General features: G+C 38.1%; 1 protein-coding gene across 5 annotated transcripts in view; it reads right to left on the bottom strand.

Moving 5' to 3' along the window:
* The window catches only part of LOC129731351 (neprilysin-3), a 46,379-nt gene extending 30,147 nt beyond the window's left edge, over positions 1 to 16,232 (bottom strand). The window contains exons 1-2 of one of the 5 annotated variants that reach the window (XM_055691257.1): positions 15,819 to 16,232; positions 7,219 to 7,672 (exon numbers count right to left, since the gene is read on the bottom strand). In XM_055691257.1, coding sequence (XP_055547232.1) covers positions 7,219 to 7,386 — 168 coding nt within the window. In that variant the 5' untranslated portion in view covers positions 7,387 to 7,672; positions 15,819 to 16,232. Of the gene's footprint in view, positions 1 to 7,218; positions 7,673 to 15,533; positions 15,657 to 15,818 lie in introns of those variants that run through there. The other 4 variants (XM_055691265.1, XM_055691274.1, XM_055691283.1 and 1 more) reach the window with 4 other exon arrangements.
* Positions 16,233 to 25,030: the final 8,798 nt, after the last annotated feature.

Genomic DNA, 25,030 nt, shown 5'->3' with positions numbered 1-25,030 from the left:
TCAGAATTTGATCCGTGCCTTAAAGCGGTCAAATTTTCATTTTTTTGCCCGATGAGAAAAATGCAAACTAGTTCAGGAAATTTGCGTTCCCGAAAAAAACATTTTTTTTGATGCCGAATGTCTTAGAAATGCAGAACACGTCAAGATCTGGTGTTATCTAAAAAAACGAGAAAAAACGACTTTCTGGAACTTGGATATTTTTGAGCTGGGAAACAATCTCATTTCACTTGTCCCATTCTCAATTTCACTTCACTGTCAATCTCACTCAACGGAGGTGATTTTTGTCACCTCACTTGAGGTGGAATCGGGAATAGGTCTAAAAAAGTGAAGTGAGCGTGAGAGTGAAATATATTTCACCGTGAAGTGACTCCCGTAATAAACACCATTGAGTTGCATTTCTGTATATTTAGTTGGAGCAAAGACTTCCTGCACCAAATGTTGAATGTAGTGTTCGACATCAGACCGGGTAGGGTCCGGTAAAAGTCCGGTTCGGTCCGTTCCGAAGTCCGATCGAACCGGAACCTTCAAAGTCCTATTATTTTCCGGACCGGACCGGAACGGACCGGGTAATGCTTTACGGACCCCGGACATTTTCGGTGAAAATAAATTATTCAATTTAAGTCATAGAACGCAGCAAGTTGTTCATTCTTTTTGATTTTCTTCGCTGCTTTTATTAAATATCAAACCCATATTGCCTAGCTCGCCCTTTTAACCTGTAATATATGCTTTAATTGATCACATGGTTCTTATAAAATTAGAAAGACATTGATTGTTAATTTCTTTTTTTGCTATTTCAATTTTGCTCCTGCTATCACTACGAAACTAGTGAACAACTGATCAGAGCCGGCGTCACATTGTTTTCCCGAGAAGGTAGTAAGCAATAGGAACAGCTAGGAAGGCAACCTACTGATACCTGAGCATAATTTTACGAAAATTGACAGTGCATCAACAATAGGGTGCCAATGAAATGTATAAGAGAAAAACCTAAATTAATCCACCTAGCGGTCAGACCCAGCCTTTCTCATTCAATTTTTTATTCGTAAAACAGATTTACATGAACGCTTCAATCCAATAAATGTATATTCACTCTTAAGGTTCTAAAGTATTGATGTTGTAATCTATACATATAAAAATGTAGTCCGGTCTGTCTGTCTGTGTGATCCATATAGGCTCGTAAACTACCGAACCGATCGACGTGAAAATTTGTATGTAGGGGTTTTTGGTGCCGATAAAGGTTCCTATGATAGTTTGAGACCCCTCACTTTTCTGGAAGGGAGGGGTCTCATACAAATGAAACATAAATTTCTGCACAACTCAAGAACAAACCAAGCAAATGAAACCGAATTTGGCATGTGGATGTTTTAAGGGGTACCTAATATGTCCATAATAGTTAGATGAAACACAAATTTGTGCACATCTCGAGAACTAATCAACCAAATGGAACAAAATGTGGCAGGTAAATGTTTTTAGTGGTAACAAATATGTACATAATAGTTTGACTCTCGAATCCCTCTTCTATAAGGGAGGAGTCCCATAAAAATGAAACACAAATTTCGCACAGTTTAAGAACCAAAAAAGGAAATACAACCAAATTTAGTATGTGAATGTTTCTAGAGGTAACAAATTTGTCCATAATGGTTCGACGCCCCTCCCTCTTCTGGAAGTACATGTTACTTCACAAATTTCTGCACATCTCGCGAACTAATCAACTAAATGGAACCATATTGGCAGGTGAATGTTTTTGGTGGTAACAAATATGCTCCATAATCGACCTCAGACAACATTTTGGATTGTAAGATGGCAACTTCCGGTTTCTGGAAAACAGCCAAAAATGGCCGATTTCCACCCAATATAATAATATCCGGATCTAGAACAATACACAGGAGCTAAAATCGACTACAGATAGCATTTAAAATTCTAAGATGGCGACTTCCGGTTTCTGAAAACAGCTGAAAATGACCAAATACCACCCAATATGAGTTTTTATTTAACCAGCATGCCGTTCAAAATCCAGAAATTGTCTCCAAATGCCATTATGAAATCCAAAATGGCGACTTTCGGTGTCGGAAAAACAGCGCAAACGACCAAATACCACCCAATATGGGTATTTCCGGAACCGTAATGATGCACTGGATCCACAAATCGACTACAGACAACATTTTGAATTGTAAGATGGCAACTTCCGGTTTCTGGAAAACAGCCTGAAATGGACGATTCCCATTAAATATGAGTATCTCCGGAACCAGAAAGATGCACAGAAGCTAAAAATTCACAGACACAGTCTTGAATTTCAAGATGGTGACTTCCGGTGTCTGGCAAACAGCCGGAAATGACCAAATACCATTCAATATGAATGTTTTCGGAACCAGAATTACGCCCAGATGACAGAAATTGATTTCACAGGCAATTTTAAAGTCCAAAATGACGACTTTCGGCTTCTGAAAAACAGTCCAAAGTGACCAAATAACCCCCAATATGAGTTTTTCTTTAACCAGTAAATACCATTTTGAAATACAAGATGGCGACTTCCGGTTTGTGAAAAACAGCCTAAAATAACCAAATACCATCCAATATGAGTATCTCTGGAACCAGAATGATGCAATGAGCTTACAATTGACCTCAGGCACAATTTTGAATTGCTAAATGGCAACTTCTAGGAAACAGTCGGAAATGACCGAAAAATACTCAATATGGATATTTCCGTAAACGTGATGATGCATAGAAACCAAACATTGACCCTGGACACTATTTTGAATTTGAAGACGACCACTTTTAGTTTCTGGAAAACAACCAAAAATACCTCCCAATATGGGTATTTCCGGTGTCAGATTGATGCCCGAAAGTCTGCTGATAATGACAGAATACCACCCAATATGAATATATTCAGAATTAAGGCGATGTACAGAAGCCAAAAGACGAGGATGTTGTCATTTCGATAAAACCAATCATTTCAAACGATTTGTTATTTGACATTGATCATATACTATGGCCGATTCGTCGTGCATTTGCAGACTTCAAACAAACCGCAAGGAATCAATGAACTTGGAACGTTCAAATAGTACGACACCACATTTAAATTATGTTGAGGCCACATATATCAATCAAAGCAGGTATAGTTTTAAATAGGCTTTGAATTTCTCTTCTTTCCATAACTTTTGAGCCACATATCAAATTGTTATGAAGTTTGTTATTTGTAAGTTTGAGAGATGACTCGTTCGTATGACACTAGTTATGTTCAAATAAGTCATGTAATCTTTGAGATAATAGACTTTCGTTGTTTTATTAACAATTTGATACATAACGGTTGCTTAAGTTCGATTATAATCAAATGAAATGGGAACGTGTAGAGCAGCCAAACTTTGAAACCACGTGTTCAATCATAATTCATCAGTTAACCCTTAACTAGCCCGCTCATCTGATTATAATAATCAAATCGGTTGTGTAGTTTCTGAGATAATGAAGTTTCGTGATTTTCACAAGTCGGCACATTACAAATGAAGTTACAGTTCGATTACAGTAAAATTCAATAGGGTCTTCTGAGGCAGCTAGACCATTCATTTGACACTAATTTAGTGGAAATCGGGTCGGCCATCTCTGAGAAAAGTGAGTGAGTCCAAGTAGTCTTCGAAATATGTTCCTTTGCATAGCTGGATTCCACATTTTTAAACATAACAGGCAAAGTAATAATCCGATTACAAAACAAATCAATAGGGTCTTATGGGGCAATTAGACCTTCCATTTGACACTGCTTTTATGAAAATCGGTACAGCCATCTCTGAGAAACATGAGTGAGATTAAACAGTCTTCAGAACACGTTTCTTTTCATAACTTTTGAACCACAAGTTCAATCTTTATGAAATTCAAAACTTATGGGTTTTCTAGGTAGCCCGTTCTTTTGAGATCAATTTTGTTCAAATCGGTTGTGTAGTTTCTGAGATATTGATGTTTCATGATTTTCACATTTTTAAACATAACCTCTAAACTAAAAATTCGATTACAATGAAATTCAAAAGGGTCTTATGGGGCAACAAGACATTTCATTTGCAATTAATTTCATGAAAATCGGTCCAGCCATCTCTGAGAAAAGTGAATGAGAATAAAAATCTGCACATACACACACACATACACACACACACACACACACACACACACACACACACACACACACAAACAGAAAATGCTCAGCTCGTCGAGCTGAGTCGAGTGATATATGCCACTCGGCCCTTTGGAGCACTTTTATACTTTCGGTTTTGCAAGTGATTGCTATACCTTTCTAAGAGAAAGGCAAAAAGTTAGATACTTGATTGCATTGAAAATGTTGGTCACCCTAATTTTTAATAATTTTTCAATGAGCGCTTTATCATATGTAACAACTTTGTAGAAAAAAGTTTTTCTCTAAAATGTTGCTATAGAGCTCTAGACCCAAATTTCCCCCTAAATTCGGTTTCTGGACCATTGTGCACTGGGGCACGGTGTATCGTTGTACTTATCCTACAACATGCAAAATGTGCCGAAAACAATATCGATAACGAATTCTCTCAACTAATCTAGTTGGTCGAGACCGCATTAGCCCCCAGGCTAGAGTGCGATATTGTTGTTGTTATGTGAAGTTAATATGTGGCCTCTGGGTGTCATTCTAGTTCCAGATATACCCATACTGGGTGGGATTCGGCCATTTATGGCTGCTTGCTAGAAACCGGAAGTCACTATCTTGGCTTTCAAAAAAGCAAGTGAAGTTTCTAGCATTTCTAGCCTCTGAGCATCATTCTGGTTCCTAAAATAACCATTTTGGGTTGTAATTGTAATCGAACTTTTTGGGCTGTTTTCTATAAACTGAAGCCTTCGAAGCGCTATGAAATTTAATGGTCTGAGGTCGAGTTTTGGTTTCTGTTTATTATCACGATATCGGAAACACCCATTATTGATAGTATTTGGCCATTTTCGGTTATTTTCCAGACACCGGATGTCGCCATCTTAGAATTCAAAATAGTATATGTGATTGATTTTAGATGTCTATGCATCGTCAGGATTACGGAAACACTCTTATTAGGTGGTATTTGGTCACATTCGGTTGTTTCCTAGAAAGCGGAAGCCGCTATTTTAGAATTCAAAATGATTTCCGGGGTTGATTTGTTGGTGCTGTGCATCATTCTGCAATCATCACCCTCCCAGCTGGTCTCGAGGTACGGTGCTGGCCTAACAAGTCAGTCGTCGTAGGTTCGAGTCTCGAATCGGGAGAGACTGTTAGAGTCAGTAGGATCGTAGTGCTAGCCCCGTAATTGTCCTGTACACTTAACAGTTGGCTGCGAAGTATGTGTATAATAATTTTCAAAACTGTGTCTGTGGTCGATTTTTGGATTCTGTGCATCATGTTTTTCAGAAACAGGAAGTCGTCATGTTGGATTTCAAAGTAACATATAGAGTCGATTTCTGGCCTCTGAGCGTTTCCTGGTTCCGGAAACACTCATATAGAGTGAGTATTCGGTCATTTTGGGCTGTTTCCCTTATATGGAAGCCCTCCTTCCAGAGGAGGGAGGGGTGTTAAGCAGCCATAGAAATATTGCTTATCCCCAGAAACCAGAATGGGTCTAATTTGGTTTCATTCACTAGATTAGTTAGTTTTGCAGAAATTTGAGTTTCATTTGAATGGGAGCCCTCCTTTCTAGAAAATGCAGGGGTCTCAAACTATCCTAAGAACCATCTCGGGCCTAGAAACACCTACATACAAATTTTCATGTTACTCAGTTGTTCAGTAGTTTCTAAATGTATATGGATCAAAGAGACAGACAGACAGAACTCCATTTTTATATGTATAATGGGTCCAGAATATTGTGACTAAAGCGTTCTACAAAGCCTAGTGAGCTGTTTGGCTTGTTTATAATTGTGTTGTAATGTTCTATAAATGTGAGCTTACAGTCCCGAATGACTCTTAAGTTCCTTACTATTTTGCATTTTTGTTGCCCAAAAATGTGTTATTAGATGGGTTCTGAGCTTTGCTGCCAAAAGTTATTGAATTGCATTTCTATATATTTGGTTGGAGCAAAGACTTCCTGCACCAAATGTTTAATGTATTGATTTCGTTCTGGAATATTACAGCGTCATTGGATTCATTCATTTCCATGAATAATTTCATATCGTCTGCATATACAAGTATTTTCAGGTATTTTAAAAGGTAATGTCGTTTAAATATAGAATGAAGAGAAGAGGTTCTAAGTGGGAGCCCTGATGAACCCCAGAAGTGACACGTCCTATTTTTTGCAATTTGAAAAGTAGTAATGTTATGTTGATATGGTCAAATGCCTTACTAAAGTCTGTGTAAAGGATTTCTACATTTTGTTACTGTCTAAGACATTCAAAGTGAATTCCATGGTAGTTCCAAATTTGAAAATGGGGGCTACATAAGACGATTTTCGTATTTCAGAAAACAGCTGTTGTCGCCTACGACTTGTAATAGATGGATTCATTGTCTGTGTCCACAATGTAATTCGCGTTTCGATGATTGAAGTCGCTATAAATACGAAATTTTACTTCCGGTTCTGTGTTGGACATAACTGTCTAAAAAGATAATAATTATTACGCCTTGTTGGCATTTTCGGGTGGAAAGTCAGGTGGGGATATTGTCGGTTTCGTGCAACATCGGTACAACTCAAAAATTTTCCATTTTGAAATTTTGAAATGCCAAATACGATTAAGTTTGATTCTAAAAGATTAGTTTCAAAATTTACAAAACAAGAGATATAAGCTCAACTGTATTGATTTTCGTGGATGAGATATTATTCCACTAGCCAATTTATTTACCAATCAATATGAACGGTCGCTAAAATTGTTGACTCCTCCTTCAATCAAAGTCATTTTTGGTATAATTTTTGAAAAAGAAGGAACTTTCTGGTTCGAAAGTCATTTGGCCATTTCAGTACGAATCCAAAGCTAAATTATGCTTCTCACGTAACTAACATTCATTGATTCGTGGTAATATTGGTTTTCTCTACACTTACCTACTTAAACATAGATGCAAATTGAGCATGCAGCTTATTTTTCTACCCAGTTGCTAACCGCCCGAAGAACAACCATAAAAGCAGCGAAACAGTGAAAATACTTAGACTTAGATTAAAACGTATCCCCCTTATGTACATATTCCCATAAAATCCGTTCAGTGTCGTGACCCTCCCGCTGGCTATAATAAACATATAAATTTAATGTATTTTCACCCTCACTCACCTTTCGCTCGTTTGAATGCAGCTCGGTAGCCTGTTCGATGACCTGTACTTCAATATCGTCGGTTCGGAGCGCCTGCACCGGATGGTTCGCATTGGGTGGCTGTAGGTGGGGCGCGACTGGATTTCCCCCGACAGCTGATACGCGTGACGTCATTGCTTCCCCCGTCATCGGTTAGGCGTCACACCTACACGTACACAGAAACGCGCGCCCCCCGGGGTGACCGGAAACACAAACAAACCGGTCAGCAATAAGAATACACGGGCGGTAATTCCTTGCACTCTACACACGAAGGCCTCTCTTCTAGAGTGTTTTTAACACTAAACAGAATTTATTTCGAACGCATGTAGCCGTCTCTTATAATCTGCTCTTTCTTTATTTCACTTTCTCTCTCAAGCAGTACATCCATCAACTAAACTTGTGTTTATTTACTATGCCAGTGGGATATGCAAGTTTACTAATCATGTGGATAAAATTATTTCTCTTATTGAATCCGTCTTCCCCTCTCTGAATGCAAAACGCGAGTATCCGGCAAATTGACGTGATAATAAACAAAAACAGCCATCCAACACGTGCTCCGGATCGTTGTGCACATGTGCACATAGAGGCTACAGGGTACTCTCGGCGTAAGCCCTCTCTCAGCTCGCACTCGTGCTCTGGAGGATAATTCCCGCCCACACACTAGAAAATATTAGAACGATCCATACACGACACGACTACCAGGCTGGAGGATTTCTCTTTTATTTAGTACCTACGTGAGTACGTACCTACCGTTGCCACTTAATATTTTTCCTGAACAGTGTTGTGAATATTGCTAGAAAAGCTAATTCAAGCCGTTCGCAGGTCACTGAGGGTAAGTGTTCCCAGAAAAAAAAAAACTGTGATGAAATTTTCTTGGGGTAGAGTGAAATGATTTTTAGTGACTTCCCTGCGGTGCTACCAAGAAGCAATTGGATGCCTGAACTAATGTACTTATTGCGGGAGTCACTTCACGGTGAAATATTTTCATTCTCACGCTGAGACATCTTCCCGTCACTTTTTCCCTTTTCACTCCAGTGATATGATACTCATAATAACCCAGATTTTACGTCAGATGTCACTTTGCGACGTTTTTCTTACTAACGTGAATTCCGTACGAAAAGTGTATTCACTTCACTTTGATTTCACCGCGATGTAATCCCCGTGGCTCTGTGGTTAGCGATGTCGGTCGGCTAGCTCTCTCAGACAGTTGGGATATCGGGTTCGATTCCCGATCGAGTCGAGGATCTTTTCGAGCTGGAAATTTTCTCGACTCAGCACTGGGGCACGGTGTATCGTTTCACTCATCCTACTCATGCAAAATGTGCCAAAAACAATATCGATAACGAATTCTCTCAACTAATCTAGATGATCGAGACCGCTATTAGCCCCCAGGCTAAGCGTGCGCTATTGTTGTTGTTCGTTGACTCCCGTAATAAGAACCGTTATCTACGAAATTGTTCTCCAAAGCAAAGATTGCGTTTAACTTTCTTTTTCAGAAGCTACTAGAGATTGCACAGTAGGGTGCCCATGAGATGTAAAAATATTGACCTTAATTGACCTTAAAAATTCTGTGTTACCGGAAGATGTCCTCATACAAAATTTCTGTTCAATCGGGAACTGCTGCCTCAAAGCGTGGACCGTGGTTTTAATTTTTCGACTGATAAAGAAAACATCAGGTAGTAGCTCATAAAATGGTTGATATCTTCTCTACTCTTCTTTTATCTTATTTTTTTAATTATATAATAAAAAAGCAACACTGTCCGTATGTCAGGACTAAATTCGACAACGGGGTAGCGGATCAGCCTTAAAACTTGTATGTAGGAGTTTTAGGGCCAGAGAGTTGGTTTGAGACCCCTCCCCTCCCTAGAAAGGAGGGCTTCCATACAAATGAAACACTAATTTCTACATAACACAAGATCCAATTAGGCAAATGGAACCAAACTTGGCAAATAGAGGTTTTTGGAAGCAAGGAATATTTCTACGGTGGCCTGAAACCCTCCTTCTGGAAAGAAGGGGTCTAATACAAATAGAACACAAAATTCTGCATAATTCAATGTAATCAAGCAGACGGAATCAGATTCGACATGAGAAGGTTTTTGGTTCTATTTGCTTAATTAGTTCTCGAGTTATGTAGAAACTTGTGTTTTATTTGTACGGTAGACCTTTGAAACAGAGGTATGACGGATGACGGCGGAGTATCAAACCACTATATAAACATGTCTTGCCCCCAAGAACCTTCGCATGTCAAATCTGATTCCGTGAATTATGCATAATTTTGCGTTTTATTTGTACTGGGCCCCTTTTTTCCAGAGGAGGGAAGGTATCAGGCCACCAATTTGGTTCCATTTGCTTGATTAGTTCTTGAGTTATACAGAAATTTGTGTTGATTTTGTATGGGAGCCCAACCTTCTAGAGAGGGGAGGGGTATCAAACTACCTTGAAAATATGTCTTGCGCTATAATACCTCTTCACGACAAATTTGGTTCTATTTGCTTGATTAAATCTTGAGTTTTGCAGAAATTAGTGTTTAATTTGTATGAGACCCCTCCCTTTCAGAAGAGAACCGTAAAAACGTTTCTTACTTTAAAAAATCTCTGTTTGCCTAATTTAGTTCTAAATGCTTGATTAGATCTTGTGGTATGCAGAAATTAGTGTTTCATTTGTATGGGAGCCCTCTCGTCTAGAGAGGTGAGGGGTTTCAAACCAGCATAATAACCTTCCCCGGCCCTAAAAACTCCTACATACGAATTTTCACGCCGATCCGCTAATCCGTTCTTGAATTTAATCCTGACATATGGACAGCGTTGTCTTTTGACGTAGAATACGTCTTACGGCAATATATACAGGGAAAGGGACCCAACTTCAATACAGGGATCTAATTTCAAAACCGAAAACATCGATAGCGTCACGAAAATTGTCCGATTACAAACGTTCTAAACTCAGTCAGTTTCCAACCGATTTCTGTCATTTTTTCAGCAATCGATTGGAAAATCATTTAAGCACTCGTCCAAATGCTGAAAATTGTAATCTCATTGTTCGAACTATTGTACAATTGAAAATTGTTAAACAGTAGCGATCATTTGCCTATTCAAATTTCAATTAATAATGGTTCGACTCGCACGCGATCAGTTGATATTCCGTATGACCTCACAGGGAATATCGATTGGAAGTTATACGAGAAAATGATTTCAGAAGCTGTCGAGTCGATTCAACATGACCCACCACTTGAAGAATACAACCTCCTCGCGGGCTTGATTCTCGACGCCGCGTTGCAGACCCAAACGTAGAAATATGCCGGCGTGACTATCAAAGAACGGCCTCCCACTCCGTGGTGGGACAAAGAGTGCTCCGATGTCTACACGGAAAAATCCGACGCGTTTAAGGCCTTATATCTGGTGAAACGTAAACCCGACGACGAGCTGGAAACCAAGTTTAAAAGCTTGGTCCGAGCAAAGAAACGCAGATATTGGCGTCGGTTCGTAAACGAAACGTCGAAGGAGACATCGATGAGCACTCTTTGGAACACAGCCCGAAGAATGCGAAATTGTATAACGGTCAACGAAAGCGAGGAGTCTTCAAGTAGGTGGATATTTGATTTTGCCAGGAAAGTATGTCTGGACTTTGTTCCTGCGCAAAACTTTGTTCGCGATACGTCTCCGGGCCACGACGCGATAGAATCACCATTTACGATGGCAGAATTTTCAGTTGCCCTCCTGTCCTGTGACAATAACGCACCTGGGTTAGATAGAATCAAATTCAACTTGTTGAAGAATCTACCCGGCATTGCCAAGAGGCGCTTATTGATTTTATTCAATAAGTTCTTGGAGCAGATTATTGTACCGAAGGATTGGAGATAAGTGAAGGTGATCGCCATCCAAAAACCGGGATGGCGAGTCGGTTGGATTTTGAACGCGCAGCTCGTCAGTCACTCAGCTGTCACCAGCCAAGATTCATTCGTGTCCCTTAAGGGGTAATATCCACCAAATGCTCAAAAAACAAGGCTTTTTTAATGATTTTTCTAAAGGATATTTGAGATGTAAGGTATATAAATAATGTATCATTCGATTAAGCAGCTTTTGGAGAGTAGAAAAAAAATTTATTGCTATTTCTTTACAAAATGGCGGCTGTGCAGTGATTGCTGTGAAACGCTTTTTTTAAAAGTTCTTCCGCGGCGAGCAGCAGAAGTCGTGCCCAATGCCACCTACAACCAAAACAAATATTTTTTCGTTATCTACATAAGTGTCGCTAGTGAAGTACACATGATTATATTTTTAGAAAATTTCTTCGCAAAATGGCAATGGTTTAGAAAAAAAGTTATTTTTTTTCGACAAAAAAAAACTTCAATTGTTTATAACTTTTGTTGTTGTTAATCAATCGCCAAAATCTGGTGTACTTCACTAGACAATCTAATGAAGGAGCTACAGTTAAAATTTCAAGTCGATTAGATGTAAACTTTTTCAGTTCTACTGCTCGACGATTTTGAAAACATCGTTTTTAGAAAAACGCGTTTAAAGTTTCAAAATGCTATAAATCTTAAGAATCGCAATAATAAAGCCCCTAATCATTTTTTTGCCTTCAGTCAGCTATCCCTGCGCCGTAAAGTTGTTTTTCCTGGGATCATCAGGACAGTTTTTCCTGGGATATCAGACATGCGATGCTCAGCGACTTTAGCGCGGCGTGCGTCTGATCCCACGCAAAACTCAAACTTGTCACTCATATTTAAGTACTTTTGAATATAACTAGAGACAGTGGTAATTCGCGGCAAAAAAGTTGAAAATTCGCGGGTGGCAAAACAGAAAATATTCGAATTTCGCGGTCGTTTCGCGGCACCCTTTTTCTTCAGAAAATACTGAATAAAGTGATTTTTGCTTTGGTAAAAACAAGAAACAACTGTTTTAATTAATTTAATGTACGGTAATTTAACCGCACAATCCATGATTTCTTTGCATTAGGTACTAACTAAAAGCACATGCTGTGTTAAATTAGTTTCAGTTATATTGTGGTGTCGTTAGGCACGTATTATTCATGTTATACTGGCTCACGCTGCGTTCCGTATCTACCGAGTTTCCGGAAATCAATAAATATTCAATTGCCAACCTGGAAAATTCAGGAAAACGTCCGCGATTCGAATACCTCTGCCAAAATTTTAATACCAATCTCACTGTCGATTATTTCAAAAAAGATGCTGGCTTGTAGACCGCCCTCATTCATCTTGCAACTTGGATTTTATGGCTGCACTCTCAGGAATTCTATTATGCACGTCACCAATCGCAAAATTCAATCAGGACTGACAAAATAACGTTGTAAGAGAGCGGTTGTAGTACTGTTTCATGTTATTGGTTGCGTAGAAAACGACCTTCCATTGCCATCTAGGAGCCCATTAATCTTAAGCTTTGTCCTTGTTGCTGGTTTTCATGAATTTCGTAGGTTGCAAATCGAAATGTTTCATGATTGTCATAGAATGTTGCTGTTTTTTTTATTATTTTCGCGGCATTTCGCGGGTTTTTGTGGATTTCGCGGTCGAAGCTAGATTTCGCGGAATTTGCGGCTTCCGCGAAATCGCGATTTACCACTCCCTAAATATAACTCACAGTTACAAAGTATAGAAAAACTCAAACAAAGAACGTACACAACGAGAACGGCTGATCGACTAAACAAAGGGAAATTGTGAGTAATCACGTGCTGTAGAGACGCTGCAACGGTCGAAACTTGATGCAGCGACCTCTATACTTCAAATTTGAAACACGATAACGATCATCAACGATCATAGAAGTTGTTCGGTAAAAATTGATTTAAACGAATTTTGAGTTTAGATCAGTACTTGGGCGAAGTAAATTTTGATTCTAGGATAGTTTTAGCATGATTTAAGCCAATAAAAAAAAATAACAAGAAAATTTTTTTTGGTGGATATTACCTCTTGATACAACATTTCACTCGCATCGTAAGTGACTGCCGATTCAATCAGCCATCGATGGGTCCGATTCTAACCGGGACATGGTACTCCATTTTGTTGTAGAATAACGTATTTGTGAGTTGGCTGTCACTCAGAGAAGTTCCTGGGCCCTTAAAATATCGAAATAAACTACGGTACACTAAAGTCGCTTTTTACGCGGGGGATACGTGCCGCGTAAAAAAACCGCGTAAATTCCGGAATCCGCGTAAAAAAACCGCGTAAATTCCGGAATCCGCGTAAGAATACGCGTAAAAAGTGACCTTAGTGTATTTATTAACACCAGCATCATTAAAAACAAGCGACATTTTAAAACCGTTGGACACCACCAAGCGAAACATCATGGAACCCGCCGGACATTCGATTTGGAAAGATCACTTTTCCCGAAATGTCGGCAAATTTCTTCGATGTGGCTATAAAAAACAGTATCGATGCTGGAATGCTTTTCGTCGGAGAACAGGAATGTTATTTTTACATTCTTCAACGAAAAAGCAATCTCTTCGAAAGAGTCACTCGTAGCTCCTTTACCCGCTCCGTAATAAGGTGGTGTTTCGTACTAGCTCTGGAGGATGCGTGAAGTCTACTATGATGATTTTTCGCATCGATTTTTCAGGAATGTTAGCTTCCTTGGTAAGTTTTCTGATGTAACGTACCGAATAGTGAGGAATCTCTGCACGGAGCAATTGGATAACGTTAAGCGTACATACAAATAGCAGACCTCCACTTGCCGAGTTCCACTTCTTAGGACAATCCTGTAGAAACTTTTCGATGTAATAAACTGTGGCCAAATGACATCATACAACCCTAGAAACCTTTTTCGCCGTCTTTTGGGCGTACAGCAAACGGCTTCTTTCCATGGAATGCATTTTCACAAGTTTGCAATGAAATAATTCTGATGTTCTGATACACCACTTGGCATACGTAACCAAATACACTGTTAATAAATGAGTCACACATTTAACAAATAATAACGTTCAAACATTTTCGCATTTTTTTCTGCCGCACCCTGTAAACATTTCCACCATTCGTAAGTATCATGAAATATAATGCTTTGGATGTGTGGAAAACGTTTTGGAAGTCATTTCATGATTTACGACGTTATTCAATGCTTCACGACCATCAAAAAGCCTTACTCATAAATGTTTCCTATGACGATTTTGAAATTTTGACGTAACGAATCGACTGATATACTCAAATCGTTTGGTGCATTTTTTCATAATAATGGTCTGCGGGAGCACCGTCATTAGTTTTCTGATGATTTTAGGAGATTCAGAATGATATATCAAATCTAGAAGATCTCGAAATTAGCTACCTTAACCCTCTAGTCCCAGTGCCGCCTCTATACGGTCTTCAGTCAAACCTCTAAAAAGCTTCAATAAGGACTTAAAACATGTTTATAAGGCTTTATAGTGATTTTTTCGAAGTCCGTCTAAAAATTAATTTGGGCACTAGAGGGTTAATCCATTCATCTTCAAGTTACTAAGAATTTGAAATTAGTAAAATAGAAAATAAAAACTAAATTTTAAATTATTACAAAAAGAGTTAAATTCTCTCATAAAACTTATTTGTGGTAACATTTTTCCAAACTTTCGATAAAACGTTCATATTGAAGAAATTAAAGACATCGTTTTTATAAAATACATGTTTTCAACTTTTGGAATGGAATATGATTCGAATGGGAATTCCAAATCAAAAACGGACTTTCTAAACTCTATTTTCTAGATATTTTAAAATTAGGTTTATAAAATTTGGCATTTCATGAAAACACGCCTTTTTGTACGTTATTCGGAGTCTTCCAATAACAAGCATAGATTCATTGAAATGCATGATCATTATAACATAATATATCCTTTCACACTTGGATTTTATTGCTGAGAACTCAACAGCTGATAAATTCAGCGAAATGCTCTACAAGTTTTCGGCAGGATTCGCAAGAACTTCGGCAAACGAAATTTAATACCTGCTGGTTTACGGTAAATAGATATATTTGCTGAATGTTCGTCGAAATAAATTTCTAACATTTGTTAAAAACTTCGCCGAGCTCGATCAGCTGTTGGAAAGTTTGCCGAGATAAATTAAGTGTGTTGACAGCAAAAAACTACACCGGGAAACAGAATCAAGAAAACTAAACTGATTTTGAACTAGAACAAAAAAAAAAAGAGGGGAAGAAGCGAGATCATTCGAACTCTCTGCCATATTGGCAACTTTGCTCAAACAATAAAAAATGCAGCACTGAAAGTGGCAGAAAACACACACGAAAAGCTTTCTGGAGTCACTCTCTATCATTCCCCTCTTGCCCCATAATTCTAATGATGAAAGTTTTTTTTTCAAATTTAGATTGCCTCACTAGTCACTACACCGCACGGCAACGGCTCCGAGTGCTGTCTCCAGCAAGAAATATCGATCAGCAAATCAAATTCGCCTGTGCACTGCTTCCGACCTCTCCCGTCGTCTTCCCGAACGACAAGTCCTGCGGAAATACAAAGTCCCTCATTGCACACTGCACAGAATTATGTCACCATGCGAAGTACTGCTGCTCTGGTCAAGGGTGTATTTCCTGTTTTTTTTTTTTTCCTTTCTATCCCTTAATTCCTGCACTTGCGATGCCTCTTGAAAGGGAAAAAACACTTACGACGACTTTCTGAAGAGGCTTCCGAGCTTCCTTTTTGTTTCACTTTGTTGCAGCTGTATTTGATTTATGTCACTCAAAATAGACGGAAACGAATGGAACGCACTATCACAGGTTGCGATTTCGTAAAATTGCCTTCAATTCATTAAGCATTTATTTTTTCCTCTGACTATTTAGTCGAAGTAAAGCACTTTAAAAAGAATACTTTATTACTCATGCACCAGTCCACCAGGCACTGAGCTACGGCTGCTTATAACCACTTAATAATATGCTGCTGATGCTGCTCCTGCAGCCACCATGGAAGGAAGAAATTTTCTGCCATTGGTCGAGATTCACGCGCGAACGTTCCGCTGCCGTGGCAGGCCACTTCCATCTAGGATGGGGTCTCTCTCATTACTAACGGGCTACAGCATGGCAAAGAGCGATCCCTTTCACCAGATGGCCTTTTCGCTGCATGAAACCAGATCGGTCTGGATGGAAAAAAGGCATCACTTTGGCTCTGTCTGCTCTCCGCGAAAGCAGGAGGGGAATTCGACGCGCCGGCGTGTTGCCATGGTTGCTCCCCGCACTGGTTAGTAAGCGGCTCTCTGTTTGGATCGTTACCGCTTCAAGCGGTTCCGCGGAAGGTGTCTGTGTGTGCGCGCTTGTTCTTGACTGTTTATGCTGGTTTCCTCTTTTTGTGCTGATTCGCATCATGTGTTCGCGCCAAGGACAGAAGAGCTTTCATTCATAGTTTTTTTTTCTTGTTGTGTGCTTTCGACCGAGAGAGCGGCGAAGGGTGAGCAAAAGCACAACATCTGCACTGTTGTGTTAGGTAGTAGTTTTTTGAGAACAACTTTCGTAGTCAAAACTGTTCCACCTCAGTTATTTTTTTTTGTATGTATTGGTTTTTGAACTTTTTGAAACAAAAAAGTATCAAAAATATAACAAGTTATTCAACAAAAATTTATTTTATATTTTTTATTGTTGTATGAAAAAAAAAATGGACAGGCTGGGTGTGTTATCAGTTTTTGTTAGATAACGAAAGCATATAATTTCCATACCGGTATTTTAAAAGAATGACAGCAACGTTGTTGTTAAGCCTGTATGGTAATCTGGACGAAATGTTTCATAATTACAGAAAAATTGTTGCCATAAATTAAAAATTGTTGCCACTTGACTTCCATTTTTCAGTCGTAATCAAGTAGAACAGAGAAAAGCCGACCTCACTTCAAAAAGCTAGAGACTTAAAAGAAAAGCAACACCGTCGTACTAGTTGGTTAACCGCAGTCACATTAAATCAATGCACATTTTTGTTTACCTATAAATGTATTCAAAGAAACGTGAAATAATATATTTCGAACACCATTTTGGTCTGTGAAACAAGAAGTACAGAAGAAAGCCGAAATGGAAGCCGGAAAGAGAGCAAAATCAAAACTACGAAAGAACAAATTTAAAGCACAAATCTATCCACCTAGTGGTGTGATCTAGCCTTTCTCAAGCGAAATATATTATTTGTTGAACTAGATTAACACTCACATTACGATCCTCAGAAATATAAAATAGTCTGATAATCTCTAGCCCTTTTTGTCCAAAATAACAATTATTAGACACCCAACAGCGCAACTGTAGTATATATCTAATATAAGAATGCGAAACTCCGTAACGTAGCTGATTTTATTGATATTGGGCGCTTCGTTTCTGACTTGTATTCCACTGTAGAATGGTTAATCGAAACTGAAAAGATATCGAGTAACCAGCAATCGACCGCAGGCGCCATTTTGAATTTAGAGATCTGATTTATATGTAACACTTCTGTACTATGAATATTTCAATTTGTTACACTGATTTTCATCAAATTTTCACCTAAAAATTAAAATTGGAGTAGAATGCTCTAAGCTGAAGATTGCTTGACAAGTTGGAGTATGTTTCATTGCTTTTGATTTTACTTCTGAGACTTCAAGTGCTCCTCACTTCGCGTGCTGAATACTGCAAGGGGCATATTAACCTTTTGATTTGGAGCACATTGGCCTTTGTTGTGGTACGTCTTGGCCACGAGCTTGTTTCGTAGTAAAGGTAATTTTTATTTTTTTTATACATCAATATTATATGAATGGTTCACTGATTTGTTGGCCCTTAAAACATTTAATTAAAGAGGGCCTAAACCAAAAGTCAAAACGTCAGGTTGAACAAAATTCAGTCGTTTTGATTACTCAAGACCGAGAAAGCCAACCCACCTCTGTAACGATTATTCCGGTCGACCTCCTCTACGGTTTTAAATTATAATAAAAATAGCAGATGTCCAAAATATGAAAAATAATCTTCCGGCTGTCTAAAATATATTTTGGGCAGTGTCTAAAAACATTTTTTGATAATATTGTGTGGTATTATGCTTATTTGGTTGATGATACTTGTGGTTATGTTTGTATGATTCATGCGACAATTTTTATGTTTATTCGATAAAGATATTCACAATTTCATCTGGATGACTCCTTAGTCTGGGAATTACTAATACTATTACTATTACTTGTTTATTTGAGCATGTAGAGTAAAAATTACTTCTTATAAATTTCTACACTAAGCAAAAAAAATCCAATCATTCACATTCATCACAATCTTCACAATCTAATTTCACACTTTAATCTGACTAAACTATTTCAATTCAATGTTATCTAAACTATTTCAATTCAAAGTTATTACAAATCTTATTCCTTCCTTCCAACCTTTCGATATAAGCATGGCGGAATCTAGCAGGAGAAATGATGCTTCTTACATCAGTAGGAAGCTGATTCCACCAGACAATTGCGCGTACAAAGAATGTTTTACCGTATTGCGAAGTAAAAAAGTGCGGCAAGACGTAATCCCTAACACGTGAACTACGAAACGGCTGTAGTTTGTCACGCAGGTACTCGGGACCGACATGAATAATTTTAAATACAGCTAAAAGACAACGGAATTTAAAAAAGTTTTCGAAAGAGAAACCAAGAAGTTGGTTTTGTAGATGTGTTACTCGGGCGAACCTATTGAGGTTAAAAACCCAGCGAACACAGCAATTTAGTGCCACACGTAACCTGTCCAAAGCCCGTGCAGAAGCAGCGATTATAAGCTCAGACCCATAAGTGAAATGTGGAAGTAGCAGAGATTTGAACATTTTCAGTTTCAAATCAACATGCAACATATTAGCAGTTATTTTTAAATGACGCAGACCGGCATAGATTTTACTACATTGCATATTAACTTGTCTGTCCCATTCTAAGTTATTCTGTAAAATTACGCCTAGGTTGGTAGCATAGTCGACATAGTTTATTATGTCGCCATCTATTGTAAGGTTTGGTAAGGTTTCGGGTCTTTGACGTCTTGTTATGAACATAGCTTTCAGAAACAGAATTATTCGATTTTATCGTTTTTTTTCAATGTCTAAAGTTACTTTTAAATAAATGCGAAAAATTATATCTCTGTGACGCTTTGAAAATAGAAGAAAAACCACCTTTTTTGATGAAACCACTGGAGAAGACTCCCTTAAATATTAGCTCCATATTTTCTATCGGCAGAGAGATGAATAATGTGATAATTCAAGTAAAATTTCTTTATTGTCTAGTTCTCATCATAATTCATTTTAGTCGTTCTTATTTCCTTCTTTCTCAAACGTAAAAATTCTCCTTTGGGTCGACGCAAAATGAGAAGCTTATAGCCAAGATATGATCGATCACAATCGGTTTGTGGTTTCTTATAAGACAAACATCTAAAGCTTAGGTGCCACCTTCCGATACGCAATTCAACCTTCCGTTTATTCTACATAGACTTAGCAGCCAACTGTTAGTGAACAGGACAATTGCGCTGTGATCCTACTGACACTAGCAGTCTTTCACAAGCGGGGCTTGACTGACGTATCTTGATACCATCTGGGAAAATCTATTAGTATAGTAAGCCCGACATTATGTGTTTAAATAGTTATTAAATTAATTAAAAATGAACTAGGGCAAATTTAATGCAAATTCGAAAGATATTATAAAGTAAAATGCATTCCGAATCCGCTCACTTCTTTTTTTTTACACTTACGCAAACACTGGATGGTGCGAAATTACATCTATATTGTGGGAAGTTAGCGTAACTGAAGATTAAGTTTGAAACCAGTACAACAAATGTGTGTTGTTCATAACGCTTTTCATGCTTTGACGTATTTTTATATTTTGAATTTAACTATGACTCTGGTTTTATTCATATGCATTCGGGTCCACGTTACTAACACTAGCGACTGTTCGTTCCCCGATACCAAAAATGTTGAAAATGAAAATTAATTCCAGCACCAATCAGTTGCCAGTGATAACGCTGACTAGTAGCGTTGCGGTAAAAAATGGACAAAAACTGGCGACTTTTTTATAAGTTTACCTTCACACGCACTAACGAAACTATTCACAAATTAACAGCTCTATTAGTCGAACTCTAATAGTGATGCAAGAAAACAGTGAAGCTACTTCGTTCAGAAGTGTGTGCGTTCAAATAACGATACCCCGTCGCGTCAAAAACAAACATCGTGCAGCAGTTCGTGGATACGCCCGTTCCGGCATCTACAACATCCTGGCACCATTGCACAATGGCCCAGAAACCAAATTTAGGGGGAAATTTGGGTCTAGAGCTCTATAGCAACATTTTAAAGAAAAACTTTCTTCTACAAAGTTGTTACATATGATAAAACGCTTATTGAAAAATTATCAAAAATTAGGGTGACCAACATTTTCGATGCAATCAAGTATCTAACTTTTTTATCTTTGTAGATAGAAGAAAAATTTGTTCTACAATGTTAAAGCTCCATTTATTTTAAGTAACTCTGTAAAACAAAGTTTTTATCTATCTTTGAAAACAACTAATTTATATTGAAAAAACACATTTTGCACTTTTACTTTTTTATTTCAAGTTTGATCTCAAAACTGTCTTTGAACGACTTTTAGAGCTTTTCAAGAGAAACAATTTGCAATGCTGACATCGTAAACATCTCAATTTTACTCAAAGTTATTGATATTTTTCATCAAAAACCATGCGTTTTTCATTTGTATGTCATTCTTTTTGGGGCAAACATAAAAAATATCTCTTGGTCTCATTTTGAAGGGCATACTTGACTCTATAAATGGAGGAATTTTTGAAAATATGTTATTTTTTAAATTTGAGTAAATTCAATTTAAAAACAAGACAAAAATTCCAATAATTTTATACATTATGCATATAAAAACACCCAGATTTATTTTTTGGTATTTTTTCTCATAACAAGGAATAATTACCTTCAATTTGATCCAAAAAGATTGAAAATCGATCAACTGGTTCAAAAGTTATGATTTTAAAAAGTTTTTTAAAAGTTAAATAGCTCCGAAAGTTTTTAAAAATTAAATAGCTCCGAAATAGGGTGACCATAAAAAACGGCTTTATTTGCATAATTTATAAAATTATTGAAATTTTTGTCTTGTTTTTAAATTGAATTTATTCAAATTTAAAAATTAACATATTTTTAAAAATTCCTCCATTTATAGAGTCAAGTATGCCCTTCAAAATGAGACCAAGAGATATTTTTTATGTTTGCCCCAAAAAGAATGACATACAAATGAAAAACGCATGTTTTTTAATGAAAAATATCAATAACTTTGAGTGAAATTGAGATGTTTACGATGTCAGCATTGCAAATTGTTTCTCTTGAAAAGCTCTAAAAGTCGTTCAAAGACAGTTTTGAGATCAAGCTTGGAATAAAAAAGTTAGAGTGCAAAATGAGTTTTTTCAATATAAATCGGTTGTTTTCAAAGATAGAGAAAAACTTTGTTTTACAGAGTTACAGAGTTTACAGAGTAGAATAAATTTTTCTTCTATCTACAAAGATAAGAAAGTTAGATACTTGATTGCATCGGAAATGTTGGTCACTCTAATTTTTGATAATTTTTCAATAAGCGCTTTATCATATGTTACAACTTTGTAGAAGAAATTTTTCCCCTAAAATATTGCTATAGAGCTCTAGGCCCAAATTTCCCCCAAAATTTGGTTCCTGGACAATTGTGCATTGCACAACAATCAGAGCATCGAAAGAAAGCCCGGTTCCGAACGGCCAATGGCCCTGACCGACAAGAACCTCCGAAGAATGCTGAAGAGGAAGACTGAGGGCAAAGTGGCGTGCAACCGGCCACACAATGAAGAAGTACGTGGCGAACATGGACTTACATGTCAGGAAGCGGCAGTCCCGTCCACTGGTCTTGTTCACTGGCAGCGGCAGTGCCTGAATAAGGTGTCATATCGGTTTTCCCGGAAAATCGCGACGTGGCAGTGGTGATGTACGACGAGACCTGTCTCACTCTGGGTAGCAACGGCTGGCAGGGCACTTCGTACTTTACTTTCTTCACGAAGGAAGTGAGCTCCGAAGTGAAGTTTATCTCACACACCAAGTTCCTCAAGAAGGTGCTGCTGTGGCTGGCAATCAGCGAGAAGGGGATGTCAACGCCGTTCTTCTTTCGAAGTGCCTGCCGGAAGTTGCATCCGAAGACGCGGTATTTTGGCCGGATCTGGCGTCGTTCCATTACTCGAAGCGATCGTTGAAGGAGATGGAGCGGCTTAATATTGATGTGGTACCCAAGTTGGCGTCCAACGTCACCAAGTTGCGTCCCATCGAGGATTTCTGGGCAAACCTGAAGCGTAAGGTCTACCCCAACAATTGTATTATTTTTTGTCACCATCCGAAAAAAGCCCCTTTTTTACTACAAACGTTGATTTTGCACACGCTGTGTTACTTTAGCGATGTTCATACGGTTGTGAATGTTGTGAAAACCCACTCGGAAAACGTCTCTGTAGGTACTTACCCACACAGAATTATTGGACAAAACCAAAAAAAATATAATGTTTTCTATGTTCAAAATTCAAAAATGCCGCGCGCATGTGAGAGCGACAGATTTCTTTAATATCGTAGTGCGAGAGGTTATAAAGCTACAGATTTATGTACAGTTGTAAAGTTACTGAGAAGAAAGGATTTTCTTCGAATCGTTCTCGAATTCGTTTGTTCTCTCTGATTAGTCATGACAATACCAGGCTTCTTATAATGAAAGAAGTTTTTTCTGGTTTGCGCCGATTGAAAAACTATAAAAAACTGCAATTGTTTAGAAAGCAAAAGTGGTACTCGATAATTTTAGGACAAAGAACATTCATGTCTTCAGAAAAGTTGTTTGTTTTAAGGTGTCGTACACGAATAACGCTAAAATCTAGATTTCAGACCCCCTCCCCTATGTAACGATAAGTAACATTCGATGACTCCCCCCGTCAAATTACGTAACGCTGAACAATCTGACCCCTCTCTAAATATTCAATTTCGAGCCTTCATCGTAGTTACGTAACTGTCCCTACTCCCCCCCCCCTCAGACCTATGTAACAATAAGTAACGCAGATTTAACCCCCCTCTCCCCTTTCATGCGTTACGTAATTTGTGTACGACGCCTGAAATGTTCTCGTTACGTGAAGATAGTTTTAAACTATAAAAACAACAATATCGCACGCTAGCCTGGGGGCTAATGCGGTCTCGATCAGCTAGATTAGTTGAGAGAATTCGTTATCGATATTGTTTTCGGCACATTTTGCATGTTGTAGGATAAGTACAACGATACACCGTGCCCCAGTGCTGAGTCGAGAAAATTTCCAGCTCGAAAAGTTCTTCGACCTGATCGGGAATCGAACCCGATATCACAACCGTGCGGGAGAGCTAACCGACCGACATCGCTAACCACAGAACCAGGGGGACCACCAAACTTTTTTTTTAAACTATAAATTACCTGTAAATTACTATAAATTAACTGTAAATTACCTGTCAGTATTTTGTAACAGAACATATATCCTATTACATGATCATCTACAGCTACAGGAATTCTTTAATTAGTGATACTATCGTATACTAGCTATTTCGTGCGGCACCGTAAATCATAAACAGACAAATTCTAAATTAATTGAACCGCGCAGGTAAGTTCCGTTACATCAGCTGTATGTAACAGAACCCTACCTTTGCCTACGTTACAGCATACTCGTTACCAGGCCTTGCTGAGCGTACTGCAACGCGGGTGCCCGATTCATATAGCGCGCAAAATGCAGCGTTGCAATTTCGATGCTCGTCACTCCAGCTGTTTCCTATAGGAGACAATTTCGCCATGTGAAAACACACATAGAATTAAGTATTTCGGTAATTCCAGTTCGTCTTACCAGATAGCTAAAGAACATAAGGTCTTATTAATGCGAACGTGTTGGCTTTCGTCAACTCCGCAACCGCAATTAAAGTAACCCTCAAGTCGAGAATTGATATGATAAAATACAAAAAAAAATACAATTGGAAAAAAACCAGTTTTAGCTGCACGAGAAAAAAGTTGTTTACTAGTTGCCAAGATAAGAAACACATTCAATGTCTTAATTTATTCGATTAATTATTTATCCGTGAAAGACGTTGGTTTCGTTGTACCAAAGATGACTGAATTCAAGATATCTTTGGTTGCTCTAAAGATAGCAAATATATTAGCTTTAAATATTTTCGATTAATAGGAGCGAAGCAAGGATCAGGATATTGCGAGTGCCCTTGTTGCCAAAAATCAAAGAAAATTGTTTTTTGTTGCACACTTTGCTTCAAACTTTTTTTTATTCCAGTTGTTTAATCATGTTAACTGATTTTTCGCAAGAGTTAATATTTCATAAATTTAAAAAAAGTGATCAAGGTGAGAGCAACAACTTTCATGCCGTTATAGAGCCTGTAGTACACTCTTTGTCTAATGGTCAAATCTTTGACCTTCTGACATAATGGTCAAATTTATTTGACATCATAGTTGTTGTTTTCCCGTGTTTGCCCCATGTTAAAATTGGAGAGTGACAAGCAATCATATTTGACCAAATTTTTATCTGTCAAAAAGTGCCAAATATTTGACGCTTGGTCAAAGAGTGTAATACAGGCTTAAGATAGGACGTGCGTCTCATTCATGGCCACGCGTATCAACAGAAATAGCATCATTAGTGTTAATTTGCCTAGAAAAATGGCGCCGAGATTCTGCACAAAAGCTCTCTAGGTTTTGGTGTCCAATTTTAGGATTACCGATTCTGTTTTCACGTTCAACCTCTTCCCTAACTTTCTTATCGATACTTTTGGAACAGAGCACCATTTGTACATAATGACAGAAAGTTCGTTGTAAAATCACGATAAGCACGTGGATCGTGTTATCTTTAACGATTGAATATAACCAGTA

Source organism: Wyeomyia smithii, chromosome 1 (assembly GCF_029784165.1).
Source record: "Wyeomyia smithii strain HCP4-BCI-WySm-NY-G18 chromosome 1, ASM2978416v1, whole genome shotgun sequence".
Classification (NCBI taxonomy): Eukaryota; Metazoa; Arthropoda; class Insecta; order Diptera; family Culicidae; genus Wyeomyia; species Wyeomyia smithii.
Note: the sequence above shows the minus strand (reverse complement) of the source record. Positions and strands in the feature narration are given on the sequence as shown.